This window comes from Platichthys flesus, chromosome 13, assembly GCF_949316205.1.
Source record: "Platichthys flesus chromosome 13, fPlaFle2.1, whole genome shotgun sequence".
Classification (NCBI taxonomy): Eukaryota; Metazoa; Chordata; class Actinopteri; order Pleuronectiformes; family Pleuronectidae; genus Platichthys; species Platichthys flesus.
Window position 1 is genome coordinate 938,432 of NC_084957.1, and position 21,615 is coordinate 960,046.

Sequence of the window (21,615 nt, forward strand, 5' to 3'; positions counted from 1 at the left end):
TGATGGAATGTTAATCAGGCCAAGCTGTAAATCAGCCATAATTTATACCAGTTTAACTTGATCTAAATGATAATTCATACTTTAAACACATGTTGTACTCTTTCCTCTGTATTACGTGTAACCACGGTTCATTATTAAAGATAAAAGTCTTCTTCAGCATCATCCAATCCATTTATAACCGTTATTATTATTATTCCATCATTCCATCTATTATGGTCATTGGTCTCCTTTATTCTGAAGTCGTGGGCCGGATGTGGTGCCGCTTGCCGCACCGCGCAGACAGGGGGCTGGACGCGGTGGCGGCAGACAGAGGAAGCAGCAGACCGCTCGGCTCGGCTCGGCTCGGTGAGAACGGAACTGTGAACGTTAGCTCCGGTGCCCTCACGGAATTAACCCGGTGGCGAGGGGGAGCATCATGGCGACGCTGGGACCGGACTCCGCGGCTCGTCCTCCGCTCGGTTCTCCTCCGTCGACCCAGAACGTGCCTCCGAACCGCGGCTTGGAAAGATCCCTGGAGGAGGCGGCGGCCAGCGGCGTCCTCAACATCTGCTCCCGGAAACTGAAGGAGTTCCCCCGGACCGCGACTCAGCACGACCTGAGCGACACGGTGGAGGCAGGTAGGAGGTCGCGCCTTTAGATACACATTCATAATATACTATATTATATATATATTTATATATATATGTATATATACTTACATAAATATAGATACATATACACACAATGTGACTCACCACGACCTGAACGACACGATGGAGGCAAGTAGGAGGTCACACGTTTATATTATATACACAAACAAACACCCACACCCCCACCAACTCACACACACACACACATATATACGGCGGAGGCAGGTATGAGGTCACACTTATATATTATATATATATATATATATATATATATATATGTATGTATATATAGAAACATACATACATTATACATTCAGCGAATCACCTCGGCCTGAGCGAAACAGTGAAGGCAGGTAGGAGATCATACTCATATTCATATATATATACACGTATATATATATAAATATATATATACAGATGTGTCCATGACTTCAGATGACATCACATCATCATCACATTGATTTCTCGAGTCTTAATCCAACCATAACTTGTTACTACTGTTCTGATTGATAACTTAAACCTAAACTTAACCTTAACTTAACTTAAACCTGACATTAAAGGGTTTCACAGAAAACTGAAATCTCATTATCTCCTCACCACTATGATGGAGAGGGGGGGAGGGGGGGGGATGAAATGACTCTGAGTCTGATACATTAGAGATATTGAGAATTCAGACGTAATAAAACAAGAGAAAAAACACAACATGCCTCCATTCTGCTCCTGTGATGTCATCAAGTGTCTGCAAGCCGTGACCTTACATCTTGTTTCAAAGCCTAAATGTCTTGAACGCATCTCATCGGACGTGCTATCGTCTGGTAGCTCCTGGTAGCTGCTGGTGAATACCTCACCCCCCCTCCATCACAGTGGTGAGCAGATCATGAGTGACGTTTAGTTTGTTGGTGAACTATCCCTTTAATCTAAACCTAACTTAAACTTACCGTTCCCTTAATGCACCAAACCATACTCTGAACTTCACCTGAACCTAAACCTCAAGTTAACAAACCATAACACAGCTGATTGATGAATTTATTGATCTTCATTATGGGCACTGGATTTTTGTCCACATAAAGAAAAACAGTCCCCGTATTGTGACTATCTACACACACAGACACACACATGTGTGTGCGTGCATGTGTTTGTGTGTTGGATCACAGTGGAGGGGACCTGCAGTGGAATTCCCCACCACTTCCTTAAACCTGTGAATCGAGTGTCCGGGTGTGTTGGTTTATTTACAGCAGTAAAGTTTCCTCAGGTGAACATCTGTGAACATCTGTGTGTCCATAGCGCACAGGTCTGACATGACTGTCACCAGTGAAGCAAGGGTTTCTGGGTAATGAACTGCTCAGATTCTTGTTTATCAGGTATGACTAGAGGCTGATGTGGGATCAGTTCTCTGGAAACAAACATTTCTAATGACCGAAACTTTGCCAGGGATGTGATAGTTCTGCTGGCGGGAGTGAGGTGTGTGTGCTTGTGTGTGTCTGTCTCTGTGTGTGTGTGTGTCGGATCAGACTCTTTGGTGTCAGCAGCAGCTCTGACCCTTTTCTCTGTGCTCAGTCAGTATGATGAGCTGCTTTAATGTCGACTGACTCACTGGGGAACGACAACACTGTCAGCAGCATCAGTTTAAACTCACCTCACACTGATAACAGATCAGTTTATAAAGCTTTACAGACCAAGACCTCGATGTCTCATGTCCTCTAGTCCTCTAGGCCTCTAGTCCCAAAGTTACTGAGTCATCGACTTCATTTCTTCCTCCTTTGGTGTCAGTGATTAAAGGACGAGGTTTATTTATCAGTTCGTTGCCATGCTGGTGTGAGGGTAGTAAATAGCAACTCAGTGAAACCGAAATGAGAACAGAGTGACACACACACACACACGCACACACGCACTGGTTGAGCCTAGTTTCATATCAGCAGACACACAAGTCTCAACTTGCAGTGAAACAAACTGCAGCAGTGTTTTCCCACCAACACTTTCATGTAACTCAGATCTGAACTCAGCTGGAACACAAAGACACTTCGGGGGGGGGCTGCATCTCACATAGTTTGGTGGACATTGAACAAATGAGAGTTTGAGAGAGGGGTCATGACCTTTCACCAAACCAGACCAGTGTCTGAACGTGAATATCAGACTACACCACAGCAAAACGTTTTTCAAACTAAAAGTTTGAGTAATTGCAGTTTGCTGGACCATGTGGTCTCCTCCAGGTAAACACTTGTATGGTTGTAAAATACGGACCGGAAGTGAACAGCTGTTCACAAAGACAACAGGCTCAGGATCAGTTGATTCTCCATGTTGTTCTGCTCTGGTAGCTGAGGCTGGGTGTTTTATTCTGGAAGGTTGTCATGTGACAGGGGCCTGACGAATCAGAGCGGGCTACCTCCTGACAGAAAAGAGCCAATCAGCAAGAGGCTGTGAGCGTCCTCAGAGTTTTCACAGTGAACAGAAGCAGCAGCGTTTCCATACGGTTTAGTTTCTCTGAAGCGGTGAGGTGTGGACACCTCGCGGGTCTGGACCCCAGAGGAGTTCTCAAATGAAAACTAAGTCGTGTGGATGTTGCCTCTGTCAATCAATTGTCTTTTCTTGTGCCAGTTTTTATGACCGCAACTTTATTTAAATCTCGGACAGTTTACCACCGACCTCTGAACATGTTATGGTCTTTGCAAACATGTCTGTGTTTTCATCCAGTGACAGTAGTCACGCACAGAAACCTCGTGCAGAGTCTGAACCAATTTATTATTCTTTAGAAAACGTGTCAGTCGGAGATAAAACGTAGTGAAGCAGAGACTTTGTTGTTTTCTCACTTCTTGAAAAAGAGAACCTTGGGTCCATCTGATCCTGAGAAGACGTCAGGACCCAGGAGACGTTCATCCTGTGGCCGAGGAGCAGAGACGTGATCACGATCAACCTTTACACCTCCGGTGCTGTTGACGAGACTCAAAGTGATTCGATCTCTGTGAAACCTGGAGGATGGGGGCGTCCTGTGGCTTCGTCAGTTTAGTTTTACTTTCTTCTCTTCTTCTGTTACTGCTCCAGGTTCCACTGCTGCATCCTGACCCCCTTACATTCTATTCTATTCTATTCTATTCTATGCTGTTCTATTCTCTTCTATTCTCCAGATGAGTGAATACTGAGTTAATGCCGTGAATCTGTGGGTTTTATACGATGTGTGTCCATTAGCCGAGTGGCAGCCGGCTCCCACCATGTTCCCAGACAGTATGCATTCTGCAGTGTTTGGCAGCTTTTCAGGACACACACACACACACACACACACACACACACACACACACACACACACACACGGCCCAGCTTTATTCAGTGTGTGTGTGTGTGCACAGAGAGAGAGATTACATAAGATTACTCGTTTGTGCCTCACATTAACAACCATCTGCAGGATTTTTGTTTCACTCTGACCTCCGCTCGCTTCAGTCACTCACATCCAGATAAAAATAGATCTGCAGTCAATTTTCAAAATAGAATCTGCTTCCATTTTCTCTCAGTTTCCTTCCAGTGGTTCAGATCCTGATGTGGTTTCATGTTTTTTTAGACAACAATGAGGAGCTGGAGCTCAGAGAAATGACATGTTAGAGGATTTAAACACACACTCACACCCTCACTGCTGGTAACAGTCATGGTCGGCTGTGGTTGGAATCTGATGGGATGTTAATTACAAGACAAATGAAAGAAGACAATCCCATTTCATAGAGCATGAGATTTCCATATTTATAGAATAGAATAGAACCTTTGTACATTACAACAACATAAAAGAGAGGGGATCTATTAGAGAACTTCTGTGGTTCATAGAGATCACGTGGAGCATTAAGAAAACATGCTGAGACCAATGTTGTGTTGGTGACTATGGAAATGTTTAATTACATATTTTATACATTATTTAAATTACAATTTCTTGTAGAAATCCTCATTGTGCAGCCGTGGTACAGATGTGTCTTTAGTTTGTGTGTGTGTGTTTGTGTTTGTGGCTGGATTGATGCGTGTGCATGCCTGAGGCAGATACACCCCCCAGAGTTTACCACCCTGACTTCCTCTACCTCACTGATTTCCTTCCCTTTCATTTACCACACACACACACACACACATACACACACACACACACACACACATACACACACACACACACACACACACACACACACACACACACACACACACACACACATAGAAAGCTTTGGATTCTCAGGAATTCAGATCAGCGTTAGGTCAGAGGTGGTCTATCCGCTCACTGTTCCTGCCACACCTGAACATAATGACAGCTGGGAGAGCAACACACAGACACACACACACACACACACACACACACACACACACAGACACACACACAACCTGTGTCCGTGGATGGAGCTGGTGTTGGCAGAGTGTTGGAGGCGGGGGCACCAGCCTCATGTATAGTGGATGAAGCAGCTAATGGACTGGTTGGTGGTTCCTCTCAGAGGAGCGAGCAGCCACTGACCTGCTTCATTAATATGATGTAACGTGTTCAGGTAGTCAGCACTTTGATTCTCAGGTCCCGAGGCTTCCTCTGGAAAAAACCTCCTAAAACCTCAGGTTGTACCAAAACGTTTCTTCCAGGTCGCTGACGCAGAAATGGAAACATGAAGTGTCTGCGAGCCTCGTGAATAATGTCCTGGAAGTTAGTTCTCCCTCATGTAGGGACTTTCCTGCTGCTGGTGCTCAGTCCCACTGGGACAGATGGTTTCTCTTCTTGGGCTTTAATTTGTTGTGAAGAGAATGTTTTACACTAAAAGTTAAGCAACGAACTAGGTACAACACACAACCCACCTCTTGTTCATGTTGTGTTGTGGGAACTGTTCACCCTACCAAGGATGGTAACACTTTGTGGATGTTTTGACAGCTCAGCGTTGAGGCAGGACTCCTCTCGATGCTGCTGCTGGCCACTGCTCTTCAGTCTGTTGGATTCAGGCTACAGTTAGCGCCACAACAAAATCTAACATATTTCCAGTTTTTTGTTTATGTCATAGATTAATCTTAAACCTATGAAAAAGGTTTTGTCTGATATATCGTTTCCAGATGTCCAGGCTTTAGTTTTTTCAACGTGACAATGAGGACGGTGAATAGATTTCAAAATCACTACAACCCCAACCTTTCAAAGATTGAACAGAATGAGGACAAGAGGTTTGTTTTCGTGACCTGAAGTTAAGAGTCAGAGTCAGTGGAGTTCACCTGAAGACAGATGGAGGGTTCTGTCTTTATCGTGACACTTGGGTGGAGCAGCGACGGCAGAGCTGTTGGTTCTGTCACCAGCACAGAAACAGGAAGTGACCGCTCCCCACCTCATTGTTTTCAGCGGTGATCTTTTCCTGTCCGGGAAACTAAGGAGAACCCCCCCCCCCCCCATCCACCCCCCTCACTGTGAAGTCCTGCTGCAGGTCACCAGCGTCTGGCAGCGTTTCTCACATACATTTGATGACAGCTGGACATTGACCTTGATTAACCTTAGAGGAAAGTTTAGTCTTTTAAAACTGATGGAGGCTTAACGTCGTCATTTTAATCCATCCAGTCGTCGTCAATACAGCTCTTCACCTCATGGTGCCGCTAGAGTAAAGGGTTGGACTCAGTGCAGCGCCCTCGCCTCACGTTTGACTTCTCGTTTGGTCCGACGATATTCTCTAGATTTTACGTTCATAACGACAAAAGCAGGAAGTCAATAGCTCTCAAAGAAACTTATTCAGTTTGTAGACGGTAAAAAAAGACGTATTTCCACTTCCTGCCTTCGTACAAAATGAAATGTCTGTCACATGTCGACCGCCATTAGGGATGGGCATAATCAACCGACTATCTATGAATTGATCATTAAGAATTTCGTCTATGACATTATTTTTCCATGGATGAAAACTATTTCGTGTTCGCTATGTGGCAGGAGGTCGGGATATCCGAGTTACCCTGAACGCAGCACAGAGAGGATGTTAGCAGCTGAACGTATCAGCCCGAAGCTAGCTCCGCTGCTCGGCTTCATGTCCGCACACGGACCGTCAGTCCACGCGGAGGGGAACCCGGACAGACCCGGGTCTGGGTGAGGGGTTCCGGGAGTGAGGGCGTGACAACAACCGGACTGAGACGTCGAGAACCGTCAAATCAAGCTAGCTGTCAGCGGCTAGCTGCTGCTCGCTCATCGGGGCTAAAGAGTACAGCAGCGCATATTTTCAAGTGTAACCATTGAACTGATCCCGTTTCACTGCCACAAGAGTTCATCTTGTAATAAAGATCTCAATGAGGAAACACGCTGTGTTGTACTATTTTCACTGCCTTTTTATATAGCCTATAAATAGTGAATTTTAATATAAAAATATTAATGATTAATCGAAAATCGATCGTTAATTCTCCCGACAATCGATTAAGACCATTTAATCGAATGCCCATCCCCAACCCGCCATGTTGCGTTTTTTGATACCATTTGGAGTCTGTGCAGCAGTGATCGTGGAGAGACTAACTATGTCTTGTAATATGTTAAATGTCTCATCACTAACATGGAGGAGACATGACTGATACCTCAGCCTGCCACCGGGGGGGATCACGATTTCTTTACTTCACTTATGATGAGCGGTCATGTCGTCCATCGTTATATATGGATGGTGAACATGAGGACGGGGATGTCATTCACCTGAGCCCCATGTGCTTCCTTTAATCTGGAGGGTAACACATCTTTCGTGGTTGGTTGAGCCGCCATCACGTGATCACTGTCTGTGACCTTGTCTCTGTTTGAAGGTCGTCTGTGGTCTCTAGGTCAAGTTGACTCCCAGAGTCTGTGATTCGCTGTTAATCTTTGTTATTATATGAGACTTGTTTTTAGTCCCTCCTTCTGTGATGGGAGTGACACAGCCTCCAGTGGATAGAGAGGATCTTTGTTGAGAGGTCACCTGATCGCCAAGCGAGGTCACCGAGCCCGGCAGGAAGTGGTCTTTCCTTTTGATACCTGACACCGGTGACTGCTGTGTGACCGCGGGCCACGACATCACTTCACAATCCGAAACCACGGTCATGATGTCACAGATTACATCATATGTTTTTGAATTTTTTGATCCAACATAAAAGCCTCATCCACGGTGAGTGTGCTCCGAGCTGCAGGTCTGTGTGTGTGTGTGTGTGTGGTGGTGGGGGGGGGGGGTACCAGACCAGAGTTTAACTCATATTGAAGAAGAATGAGAAGCAGTTTAATGTTCTTTATTTCTTGTTTTCACTGTCCGGAGGTAATCTCTGAGGCTCTGCTGTGTTTGACATCTTTTGATCATCAAATAAATGTAATAAATCAAAACTAGATAATTGGATCTGGAAACATTTCATGAATCTGTTTGAGCTACAAACATTTAATAAAACACAAGTCTAATTCACCATCAATTATCATTTTGGATCATGTTTTTTCTCTGTGTGTGAGGTCTTTGTGAAACTCGCTGCTGGACGAGATGTTTCTAAAACAGAGACGACGTCCTGACAGGAGACGAATCCCTGAATAAGTAAACAGGAGCAGGCTCTCATCCTCTGAATGTAGGCCACACACACACACACAGTTCACACACAGATACGCACACACACACACACACAGTTCACACACATACAGTTCACACGCACACACAGACGCACACACAAACACACACAGACGCACTCACACACACGCCTCCCACTTAAATCCTCCTGGCATCAACCTGGCATCCACACATCACACACTCACACACTCACTCACACACATCTATAAACAGACACTATGTGAATCACACACACTTTTCCATACCTCTCTCCTTCAGGCTTATCCTATTTCACCATGAAGCACATGCCAACACACACACACACACACACACACACACACACACACACACACACACACACAATCGTAAAGTGAAATATGTTCATGTATAAAACTAATCCTGCAGCCTGTGGTAACTTCCCCCGCTCATGTATTTCTAAGAATATGTGTTTGTGTGTGTGTGTATGTGTTTGTGTGTGTTTGTGTATTTTATTTACATTTATCCGAAAAATAAAACAGCAAACTGTGTAGTTGTGTGTTTCAGAGGCTGTTTTCTATAGACAAGTGATGCCCCCTTCAGGACACTGCAACCGTGGGGGGGGGGGGGGTGTGTGTGTGTGTGTGTGTGTGTGTGTGTGTGTAGGGCTCTGAACAGGTCGGTTAACTTGACATGAAGCAGCATGAAACAAAGTAGAATACAGTTACCATAACTTGTCTTTGAATGAATGAATGTAGTGATCTCTGTGAGGACCAGCTCCCCCCCCCCCCCCCCGGCTCTGGATACACCCCTGCAATTTTAAATTTAAAATTTTCAGGACTTCAATACCCACAATTACTTTCAGATAGTGTCAGCAATCGAGTATCATAATGTGTGTTAGTGTGTGTCTGACAGAGGGTGAGTGGTGGATTGTGATTGTGCCATCCCTTGAAGCACACACACACACGCACACACACACTGCTGACAGTAGAGAAAGATGTGGGTCAGTGGTGGGGGTCTTGTTGTTGTATTTGATGAGGGTGTGTGTGTGTGTTGACAGTCTGCCTGGTGGGTTGCCAGTTTGAGCATCTCCCCCCTTTTTAATCCTGTTAGCGTCTCTGCCAGCTTTTCCTCTTTTTCCCTCAAGGTTTATTCACTTTTTTTAATCTTTCTATTTTTTAACCTCAGGTTGTTTTGTCCTCCATCTGTCTGTCCATCTTTCTGTCTCTTCACCGTCCTGTCTCTTTTTTCAGTTGCTCAAAATCCTTTGTTTTATCTGCATTTAATTTAATGAAGAATAAGCTGAAATGTAACTTGTATTCCTTGGTCATCTTTACCTTTCCTTTAATATCAGTTCATGTTTTGCTTTTTCGTTTCTGAATCTTAACGCACAAATGAATCCTCCTCTCCGGTGAACTTACTTGGAAACGTGTGGAATAACAACGTCACAGATTAGATTGGTTCAAAGGATTAAAACCAGTTCTATCCAACAATGTGCCTACAATTAACAAATGATTGGGGGGGCTTTTACAAAGCAGAAGTTATATTTTCACATCAGATGATACTGGAGCCACAAGAAATGTAAATGATACACATTTTTTGTCTAGAAATTCATATTTATCAGTTTGATAAATAACCCCCAGGCCTTTAAATCCACTGTACGACTAATCCATGACTGTCTGCCAGCCCCCTGGTCACACACACACACACACACACACACACAGCTTTTGTTTGTGTGTCAGCCTGATGGAAACCAGCTGATACAGCTGATAAACTGTGGGATGTCTCTGACGATGAACCTCACAGGACGTCATGTTTTTACTGAGTCAAGTGGAAACGAGGTCTGGAGTCGTTCAGGAGCTGAAGACACAAACTACAGCTGATTGGTCCTCATGATATCTGAGGCTGCTCGCTGTCCTCACCTCTCACAGGTTACTGGTGCTTAGAGGAATGGGAGCAATGGTTTACTAACCACTGTAAATAAAGATGGATGAGTAAAGAGAGAAAGAGAAACTATCTGGATCGCCCTCTGGTGGCTGGCTGCTGTGTAGGTCATGAACCTCCTCCATGTTACCGTCTGGGACATTGTGTGCGTGCGTCTTCCTGCTTCTGGTTTTCATAACCACATATTACTTCACTTTCCAGATATTAAAACAACAACAGTATCATATGACGGAGCCGTATCCACTTAGTTAGGCAACACGGAGGAGCCAAGTGCTGTCATTGTGTGTCTGTGTGTGTGTGTGTGTGTGTGTAGATGATAAAGGACCAGACGGATCTTTCTGGGTGTTCGTCTCTCGTCCTACTTTTCCTTCCAGGGAGGACGGAAAGTGGGACGAGCGACAAAGCAGCATGAGGACGAAACCTAGTGTCATGAGTTAATGATGACACAACAGAACAAACACACACAGATTGTTTCTTCTACGTTTGTTTTGTCCAAAGAGGGATTCAAACTGCCGGCGGGGTCTGGTGTCAGCATGTTGTTCCACACGCGAGGCCCCGTGTTCTCCGAGTGAGGCCGAGCGAGTCGGTGGGCGGGTGTGCTTTAGAACCACTCGCTCTCTGTTGTGTAACAGTCGCAGAACGAAACACTCAGAGACAAATGGAGCGAGGGAAACGTCTGAGGGAGGAGAAGAGTGAAAGGATTGAAAGAGTCTGTTATTCTCTAGTTTTCTCATGAAAAACCACCAAAGTGTGTCTGTCAGTTCTTATGTTTCACCACTGAAAACACACATGTGTTTACTTTGTACATATGTTTCTACTCTGACATGAAATGTGTTTTTGTGTCAGTTAAAGGAATAATGGAATGTTCTTTAGTCCCTCCTGTAATTATCACTTCTGTTTGAGAGATAATATTGTTTTCACATTTGGAAATACTAAAGAATATGATTCTGGATTCCGTGAGTTGCAACTTTAGTCCGTTACTTCAAGGAGACCTTCTGCTCAGATTTTGGTTGATAATCGTTAATTTGTGTTATGACTGTAAAATGTTTTTAAGTTCTAATGTTCCTCAGTCTGTCCGTCGCTGCTGCTCCTCTTTTCAGCCTCTGTCTCAAACACTTGCTTTTAGCGCCTGTCTCTTTAAGACCCCCCCCCCCACCTGATAAAGTCTGCTCTGATTGGCTAACTGGTCCACTTTGTTGTGATTGGTCGACGGTTTCCAGTGCTTGAGAAGTCTGCTCTCGCTCCATATGGATTTATTTGGGGGCGTGTCAGACGTGGTCATGCACGTTAGTCTGGAAACTGCAGAGAAAAAAATAAATAATAAGAATCTATAGTCTAGAAACGTCCCGTTAACACATGTACAAGAGAACTTTTGTCTCTATAACTAAATGATAAATTCCTGTCGAGCAGCAGGAAGCGTCTGAATGACGATGAAGACACTGGGGGTCTTTGCTCTGATTGGTTCAGAGATCATCTTCTGCTGCTGACGTCTGGATGAATCACACAAACACGTAGGAACACAGAGTCTTTTTAAAATGTCAGAGAGGAATCACTGGGAGCTGAGATCGTTTTCTGAGGTCAAATAAATCTCCTAATGGTGCAGAAGGAATGTTCCAGTAGCTCAGGAAAACAATGTGGGGTGAAAACTGAGTGTGTGTGTTTTACTCCCATAAAAAGACCTTATAAAGCAAATCGGCTGCTGAGTGAGGTTGTGGCAGATGGACGTGGGTCGAGAAATAGGTCATGTCGAATTCTTGTGGGAGGACCAGCCATTCCTACACACACACACGCACACACACACACACACACACACACACACACTCTGCATCTATGTTTAGAACTGGAGACGCTTGGACAAACTGCAAATATGCATTTTTTGCCCCAAGATAAAAAAGAAACACACACATCCCTGTGCAGCCGCTGATGCATCACACACATGCGTGTCAGCACGGACATGTGACTCCATGCATGAAGTCTCACGTGGTTGTCATGGTGACATCATCCTCCATCAGGTTGTTGTGAGAACATCTGTCCATCCAGCTGCTGGAAACAATGGATTAATAAACGTGTGTGTGTGTGTGTGTGTGTGTGTGTGTGTGTGTGTGTGTGTGTGTGTGTGTGTGTGTGTGTGTGTGTGTGTGTGTGTGTGTGTGTGTGTGTGTGTGTGTGTGTGTGTGTGTGTGTGTGTGTGTGTGTGTGTGTGTGTGTGTGTGTGTGTGTGTGTGTGTGTGTTTTAAGACTTGGTCTGGTCAGTGGTCAGGTTGGGGTCAGGTATTTAGTTGTGATGGTTAATGTTAGGGTTAAAGAATGTGTGTCCTCTCAACTGTGAAAAAAAGAGTGTGTCTGTGTGTGTGTGTGTGTGTGTGTGTGTGCGTGTGTACTAGTTCTTCTTTTCTTCTTTATGACCTTTTCCAGTATAAACACGGACCCTTTCAGGACCAGTACACCTTTAAGGGACTGAAGCCTGGTCCCATCAAGCTAAACGTCCTGGTTCACTCTCTTAGGTCAGATGCAGATTGGAGTTTATTGGGTTCAGGAATGAACTGGTCCTGGTTCAGGTATGAACTGGTCCTGGTTCAGGTTAACTATGAGGTTCTGGTTTAGTCGTCCACAATCACTGGAAGTCAATGCAATGTCCTAACAAGGATAGCTACACAAACTTGTGTGTGTGTCTGTGTTGTGTGTAAGGCCTGTCATTATTGTGCTGCAGGGAGGAGTCCTGCCTTTTCCTGCACAACCCTAGGATGCAGCTGTTACACACACAGACACACGCGCGCGCACACACACACACACACACACACACACACACACACACACACACACACACACACACACACACACACACACACACATACACACACACACACAGAATATATAGTTCCTGAGGAGATCTTCAGACACATCCAGACGACCTGACGCTGCAGAATTTTCCTCTTCGGGAGCAACATTCATAGAATCACTTCCTGTTCAGCGATTTGTCTACAAAGTTAAAACAGTCGTCTGAATATTGTGTAGTTTAACAGACAGAGGATGACAACAGACGCTGGTGATAATACTAATGATATCACTACTGATCTGGATGTGAGTCAAAGCCTGAACAGAACTCTGTGGGCAGGAGACATTCTTGTGTCTCAGCTGCTCGGCCTCCACATTCCTGTTTGTACAGTACAACAATCACACAATCACACAATCACACACCACTGCTCACATGGTGTCTACACTCTGATTAGTCATTTGTAACCAAGGTTAACTTCCATTGTTTCTGTGAGGTCACAAGGTCATGAACCTTGATGAGAATAAAACAATATCAATAATTACTGCAATACAACTTACATCAATACAATGTAAAGTCCAATGTATAAATCAGTATGATGAGTCTTATAATATAATACAAATATATAATAATATATTAACGTGTCAATTATGGTGATAATTATTGATAATTATCGAGTGAACACGTCCAAGGGGATGAAGTGGTTTAGTCCAGCTCACAGAACAGAAACACAGATGAGACGAGTTCATCCTGACTCCACACTGCCTCATGACACTGGAGCCGAAGCACGTTGTTGTGTTCAGATTGTTCAGTTGTGTTGTTTCACGCTGGTCACACGCTGGAGGGTCATCATCTCATGGTCCTGTCGACCTCGGGGTCATCGATCCTGACGTGTGAGTGTAGAGGTCAACAGGGAACCATCTTCAAGTTACACATTTAAATCATAAATATCAGTTACACACAACACCTTCTGACAGCTTGTTGTGGGTCACTCACTCAACCCACAAGTTAGTAGTAGTAGTAGCAGTAGTGGTAGTAGCGTGTGTTTGTGGGTGCGTGTGTCTCATTGTGTAAATGATCTCACTCACATGACCTCATGTTTAGACACATCCTAATATAACCTGACACATCTGTGAGACTGATGTGGCCTAAATGTGTGTGTTTGTGTGTGTGTGTGTGTGTGTGTTATTCATTAAGGTCACTGCAGCTTCCACCACATTAGGATTTTCAGTGAATTATTAAAGAGGTTAAAGAGACGTGATGGTGCTGGAGCACACACAGACACACACAGACACAGACACACACAGACACACACAGACACACACACACTCAGTGAGTCAGACTGCTGCTGTTTGCTCGGAGGATGAAGCTCGACCGACTCGCTCTTTGTTTCTCAGCTGCACAGTTTAAAATAGCACTTCCTGTGACTGTGTTACCCACGATGCATTGCTGCGTCTGAGCTGCTGATGCTGAGACGCAGCGGGACAGTTCAGGTCTGTGTCTGTCTCACAGTTCAGTCTTTGTTAATAATCTAATGTTTGTCATGATCCTGGTCATTTCTAGTTCTGAATCAGATAATCATTTTTATGAGTTGCTCACCAGACAACACGTCTTTGTGGTGCCAGCGACACCTGGTGGCCGGAGGCTTCACGGTTTCAGGCTGTCTGTCCCGCTCAGTGTTGAGACAACATCTTGACCTGAGGGGATTTCTTCCAACATTCATTGGGACTGGAAGATGAACTGATTAGATTTGGTGGGTGAAGGTGGAAGGTCACTGTGAACTCACAAGATCACAGGATCATTTTGGGCCTCATGAACTGAAGAGAATCACAGGATCCTGTGTCTCACTCAGAGCCGCCTCCATCTGAGGTCCAGCCCACGATCTTCATAGGCTCCATCGGACCAAGCCACAGAGCCGCAGCTGGACCTGCTGATGGAGTTCTGATGGGTTAGGTTGAGTTGATGTCCACATGAAGCTGCTGATGTCTCGTCACAAGACGTCTCCACTGTGTCCTCCAGTGTGTCCTCCACTAGAAGGACACACTTATGGTCTCATTTGGAAACAGCCCCTGAGATGGGACAGTGTCTCCGCTGGGATCCAGTCCATCTTCAGATGCAGCCTCTGAAGGATGACCAGTTAGAGACTCACAGATGAACTGGTTAGATTTCAGTGGTCAAAGGTCACGGTGATGTCACACGTGTCTGGTGACGTGTCATTCGTTTAGAGAGGGTCTGTGTCGTCAGGAGCAAATCAGAACACAGATAAGCAACTTGTTTTGTTTTTCCTTTTAAGACCTTGTTGTATTTTAATTGTACAGAGAGAAATCTGATCTCACAAAAACACAACACCAGAACTTTCCTGTGAAGTTTAGCAGCTCTCGTGCTCCTGAGCTCAGCCTCTGCAGAACGATGTGAGAAACTGGCCCTGACATTTCTTCGCCTTATTTCGCGGCTGCTGATAACTTCACTTGATGTTTGTCCTGCGGAGCTGCAGCAGGATGTGATGTCATCAGCCCTGGCCCTGAGCGCCTGACCCCAGGCCCCACCCCCCCCCCCCCCCCCCCCAAGACACTCCTCTGGAGCAGAATGTAAAGGGAGGAGTTTAATATCCATCGAGTTACACTGAGTCGTCAGTTTAAGTTCAGTTTGTGTTGAAACGTTGTTTAGTGTTGATTCCACTTTGTTGTTAGAGGCCGAGCTTGTGTTGCTGTTGAGCAGTTTGTGTTGAACCTGCAGATTTGTATCAGTGAGGTCGAGCTGACTCCGACTTTCAGTTCAGCTTCATGAGGGATCCGGATCAGACCAAAACACTGACAGGGCATTCACTTTAGTATCTCTCATAATATGATGCTATTGTCTTCAACTGTTGTGAAGTCAAAAGTAAAAAAACAAACTCTATTTAGTTTTATTTTCAACCATGAATTAAACACACAACCAAATGTACTTGGTTGAGGAAATGAAAATAAATAAAAGAATATAAACATAAACTTTCTACATCCTGTGCTCAGTAAACAGGAAGTGACAGAAACAACTTGATGTGAAATAAGGAAATGTTTACAATGTTTGAACCAATCGAATTTGTCTCTTTTCCACATTCATATATAAAACCCTGTCTCAGCTCTATTTATGATGTTCATGTTTATGTATATATATATATTAATATCCTGTTTCTCTGTTTGCAGACCTGTCAAAGAACCGACTGACAGACGTCCCCTCAGAGGTCTGTCACCTGGTGGCCCTGGAAACACTCAACCTGTATCACAACTGCATCAGGACCATCCCAGACGGCATCATCACCCTGCAGTCCCTCACCTCCTTAAACCTCAGGTGCACAGACACACACACACACACACACACACTCACACACAGCCTTCATTGTGACAAAGCAAAAATAAAGGTGTTATTCGTTGGTGCGTGTGTATAATTTGAGATGTGGGATATTCAACACTGTAGACAGCAAGTCTTTAAATGTTGTCACAGAAACGCAGGCTAATCCCATTTGAATTTTAAGCTTTAATAAATCAACTCACACACACACACACACACACACACACTGTCAGAACAGGAAGGACACTCTTCTTTCCTCTCCAGTCTTATTTTTAGTCTCTTTAAAGTGAAACAGAGAAGTTTATCTTCATCTTCAAGTCGTCACATGTGAAGATACCAGAACATTTAGGAGCTCGAGCAGGAAGCTGTTATTAATCTGTGCTACAGGAGGATCATCCTCTGGGAACCAGGAACAACTTCTCTAAGTGTCACAAACATCCAGATTCTGAAAACGTCTCCTGAGCTCTGAGGTCGTGAAGTGACCACGTGAGCATGACCCCATGTGACAGAAGGAAGACTCACAGTTGTGTTTTTCAGTTCACAATAATGTGGAAACACACACACACACACACACACACACACACACACACACACACACACAGAGAGACAAGAATCACAATCACTAAAACGTCTCCAACATAAAAGTGTAATATAACTCTTCCATTCTGTGTATGTTTGTGTGTGTGTGTGTGTGTGTGTGTGTGTGTGTGTGTGTGTGCGTGTGTGTGTGTGTGTGTGTGTGTGTGTGTGTGTGTCTGCAGCTGTATAAACTCCCTCATGTTTCCTGAATGTTATTTTCAGAGCTGAGTCAGAGGGAGTTTCACAGTCTTGTGGTTTGAGTGTGTGTTTTGTGTAAAGTGTGTGTTGCTTGTGCGTCTGCTGCTCTTGGATTAGAGACACTGGGAACTTTGCTTTTCTCAGTCAGATTTATTTAAACGTCGCCTTTGATTCGTCGATTTATTATGTAAATTTGAACATTTCTGGTTTATAAGCAAAAAACAGGTGAACAGTGACAAAGTGTATAAATAATAACAAATGAATAAAGTCAATGATGAGTTGTTTTCAGGATGATGAAGCTCGACCTGATTTGAACCTGAATTGTTTAGATCATCACTGTTCATGTTCTTCATCAATGAGTTGGACTCCTGGTCTCCTGGTGAAAAGTGAAGAAGAGTTCTGATCCTCTTCTTCGTCTCCGGAACAATTCGCTCCACATCAATAAAGTCAGAAGATGTAAATGATGATGTTTGTGTTTTAGTCGTAATCAGCTGGGCTCCCTGCCGGCCTGTCTCTGTGGTCTACCGCTGAGAGTCCTGAACGCCAGCAACAACAAGCTGGTCAGTCTGCCAGAGACCATCAGACACCTGCACAACCTCATGGAGCTGGTGAGAGGCGCACACACACACACACACACACACACACACACACCATACACACACACTCACACGCACTCACACACAAACTGACACGCACAAGCACACAGGCACATGCACACTCACCTTTTCTTTCCTCGTTTAATGAAGATTAACACAACTTGATTAGGGTTTGACTCACACGTGTTGTTGTGTTCGCCCCCTGCAGGACATCAGCTGTAATGAGATCACGGCTCTTCCTCGTCACATCGGCCGACTCAAAGCTTTACGAGAACTCAACGTTCGTCGGAACCTCCTCTGCGTCCTGCCAGAGGGTGAGTGTGATGACATCAGCAAACCTTGTTACAAATGTTCTTCAGAAAGACACACACTTTTATTGTGTGTTGTTAAAACGTGTGTGTGATTCCTCAGTAAACTCTGCCACACCCGTCTCAGAAATACCCTGAACCCTCAGTGTGACGCTCGGCTCAGAGACAAACAGATCTCTGACGCCCACGAGGAGACGCCCACTTTAGAACCAGACACTGTAAATAAAGTCGTGACTCCGCCTCCTCCTACGATCACGAGGTCAACATGTGTCAGATAGAAACGCTGCCATCTTGTGGTGATGACGCTGGTATCGACCAATCAGGAGTCGGTCTCAGCCCATGTTATATCATCAAATAACTAATTAAACCAAAACTTATTTAATATTTACTTTGATTTCCTGTTTGGTGCATTTCCCATCACTGACATTGAGGAGGAGGAGTTTAGGACCTATACTGATGTGTGTGTGTGTGTGTGTGTGTGTGTGTGTGTGTGTGTGTGTGTGTGTGTGTGTGTGTGTGTGTGTGTGTGTGTGTGTGTGTGTGTGTGTGTGTGTGTGTGTGTGTGTGTGTGTGTGTTCTTTCTTACAGACCTGGCTGATCTTCCTCTGGTGAAGTTTGACTTCTCCTGTAACAAGGTGTCCACCATCCCAGTGTGTTTCAGGAAGATGAAGCAGCTTCAGTCGCTCCAGTTAGAAAACAACCCGCTGCAGAGTCCACCCGCACAGGTACACACACAGACACACACACACACACACACACTCACAAACTCACACAGCTTGTCCCCCTCATCATGCTGTTTTCTTCTCTTAACGTCCCTCCTCTGTTGCTTCATGTCTTGGTCCTGATTGGTTCAGCTCGTCACACAGTTCTCAAACACGACGTCTTCTGTGATTGGTCAAAAATAAACGAGCTGAGACGAATGAAAACTGATGAAATCTTTCTCCTCCTCCTCAGATCTGCTTGAAGGGAAAAGTTCACATATTCAAGTATCTGAGCATGGAGGCGTGTCGCAGTGAGAAGATGCCCGACTCGCTCTACCTGCCCGTCATCGAGCGGCTCAGCCTATCACGGCCCAGCACCGGCAGGTCAGTCTCCGCGGTAACTCGAATATCACAGAGGGGATGGAAACTTAGTGTTGTCGTGGTAACCATCAGTCACAGTGTGATGAGTGATCACGTGACAGAGCGGAGGCAGAACCGTCCGTCACCACAAGAGGGCAGCGTTCAATCCAGATATTAAAGTCACAGTTTGGTAGAGCGGGAGGAAGTGGAGTCATGTCTTCCATCTTCTCTCCTGGTCTGAAAGACGAAAGGGACAGACACAAGGAAGAGGGACAGACACAAGGAAGAGGACAAGACGCTGCTGAGCTGGTTTCTCACACTCAGGACGTTGAAGTCTCTAATGTCCGCCCACAGAACATGTCCCCAGCGCGTGGGCACAGTTCCTGCTCCCCTGAAGAGCTCCGGCTCTGATCAGTATTCACTCCTCTCTTTATTATCCCACAGTCTGTCTTTATGTTTTCAGATTCTTTTGTCCTCCTTTTCTCTCTCTGTATTTTCTCTTTCTCTGTCTGTTCTGGTTCTCCTCTTCAGTTTGCTCAGTTCACATCTTCATAAAGAAGAAGTATTCTCTCGTTCCTCCAGAGGAAGCAGTGAAGTCAGTTTTAAACTCCATTAAATCAGACTTGAGAGACGCAAGTGAGAGAGAGTCAAAGTGAAGCTCGTTTTACCATCATCATCCACGTTAAGCTTTAAACAGAAGAAATGAGAATTTACACATTTGTGTGAACGCAGTCAGAACAGGAGGAGGACTGTGCTCGCTCTCTCTCTCTCTGAGGCTCACACGCTCTGTTACTCGCCCACCCATCCACACACACCCACCCACACTATGTGTGTCAGGTGTGTAACCTGCGTTGTGTGTCTGCAGTGTGGAGGACATGGAGCAGCAGAAGAAGCAGGACAGCGACTCAGGAGTCGGCAGCGACAATGGAGACAAGAGACTGTCTGCTACCGAGGTAAGGACACGTGTGTGTGTGTCTGTCTATGTGTGTGGTTGTGTGTGTCGGTCGCTTGTTGTTTGGTCGTCTCGTCGACAGCTTGTCCTCTTGTCGTATTCAACAGCTCTTTCACATGTTGGTTATTTTGACCTGTGTCTGTCTGCAGGAACATTATGATCCATAGATTTCTTTACTGAGGGAATGTTTCTCTTAATTATCTGTAAAAGTTGCTGAATTTAATTAGATTATTTTAACCTTCTCTGTCATCGATATTCACTAAATTTATTATGGACGAGTTTGAACCAAACGATCAATAAGTAAATCTTATTTAAATTCTTTATTATTTAATTTGATTAAAATAAGACAGATGATTGAGATTGATGTGAGTTCATCCGAAGTTTAAACACTTCAGGTGAATGTTTTCATTCTAATCATCACAAATAATAAATCATTTCATCAAATGTGATGTAATTACTTTAAATGTTAGATAATTTCACATGTTTTTCAGCCTGATAGATAACTTCAGTTGTTTATAATATTTATGTTTGAATGATGATTGAACTGTGATTTTCTGTGTGTTGTTAATCGTTGTTGTTTGCAGCCGTCGGACGAGGACAGTCTGAGTCTCAATGTGCCGATGAGCCACATCACAGAGGAGGAGGGAATCAGTAGAGACGACTCCAGTGAACACATCAGCTCCTTGACAGGTAACACACACACACACACACACACACACACACACACACACAGCTTGTCAGTTGTGTGTCTGTAGTGTTGAACTCTATTAACAGCAGGTCTCCACAGACTCAGTTTAAATATAAACTTCAATCAGTCTGAATCAGGTCAGAGCGGATTTATCGTGTTTGAAGTTTTTCCCAAAAATGGCACAAGTGTCTTCATGCTCATGTCAACAGGAATATTATTTCAATGCTAATATTCATCATCAATGTGTCGACGGTTCAGTGGAAATACACGTTGACGTAGAGAATGTAAAGACGACGATTCCTGTTCAACAAGAACCTGAAGACAGAAATGTTCAGAGAGGAAGCAGCAGAGGACATTCAAGTTACCGTCTCTTCCTCGATGTTCAGGACGATACACGAGGTGAACGTTGGCTTCACCGTTCAACTCCCTGCTCGTGTGCTGGAGACGTTAACCCCTCGTGTGCTGGAGACGTTAACCCCTCGTGTGCTGGAGACGTTAACCCCTCGTGTGCTGGAGACGTTAACCCCTCGTGTGCTGGAGACGTTAACCCCTCGTGTGCTGGAGACGTTAACCCCTCGTCTCTTCCTCTCTCCAGCAGATCCGAACTCGGACTCGGTGCGTCTGATCGAGGAGAGCCCCACCGAGGCCCTGAAGGACCCGTTCGGCTACAGAGACTCGGCTCTCAGCACTCGCTTCGTCAGCTACATCAAGGCGAGTGGTCACGTTGTTTGTGTCGGAGTGAGATTAAAGATGGATGCAGTAAATGGTTCATGAATGATGATGAGTTACGTGAACCTGTTCTCTGCTGCAGCTCCGCTCTCTGGTTTGTTTTAACGGAGCCTGAACTGTCACCCTGTGTTGATGTGAGTTTACTTTAGTTCAGGAGTGAAACAGTTTGGTGGGTTGTTTGTGGAGCAGCTGGAGAGGCTGTTCCAGACGTTACGTCACCGAGCCTGTGTGTCCCTGCGGAGGCTCGGCTGTGACCAAATAAGGACGGAACTCAAAACAAAGAGCAGAGGAGCTTTAAGATTCTGTTTCTGTGAAGCTGTAACTTCACCACAAGAAAACATCTGTCTCAGACGACG

General features: G+C 44.9%; 1 protein-coding gene across 5 annotated transcripts in view; it reads left to right on the plus strand.

Annotated features, from left to right (window-relative positions):
- Nucleotides 1-90: 90 nt before the first annotated feature.
- The window catches only part of lrch1 (leucine-rich repeats and calponin homology (CH) domain containing 1), a 36,379-nt gene continuing 14,854 nt past the window's right edge, over nt 91-21,615 (plus strand). The window contains exons 1-9 of one of the 5 annotated variants that reach the window (XM_062402216.1): nt 91-617; nt 16,004-16,148; nt 17,407-17,533; nt 17,730-17,835; nt 18,418-18,554; nt 18,784-18,914; nt 19,756-19,843; nt 20,427-20,532; nt 21,126-21,241. In XM_062402216.1, coding sequence (XP_062258200.1) covers nt 416-617; nt 16,004-16,148; nt 17,407-17,533; nt 17,730-17,835; nt 18,418-18,554; nt 18,784-18,914; nt 19,756-19,843; nt 20,427-20,532; nt 21,126-21,241 — 1,158 coding nt within the window. In that variant the 5' untranslated portion in view covers nt 91-415. The remainder of the gene's footprint in view (nt 618-16,003; nt 16,149-17,406; nt 17,534-17,729; nt 17,836-18,417; nt 18,555-18,783; nt 18,915-19,755; nt 19,844-20,426; nt 20,533-21,125; nt 21,242-21,615) is intronic. The other 4 variants (XM_062402217.1, XM_062402218.1, XM_062402219.1 and 1 more) reach the window with 4 other exon arrangements.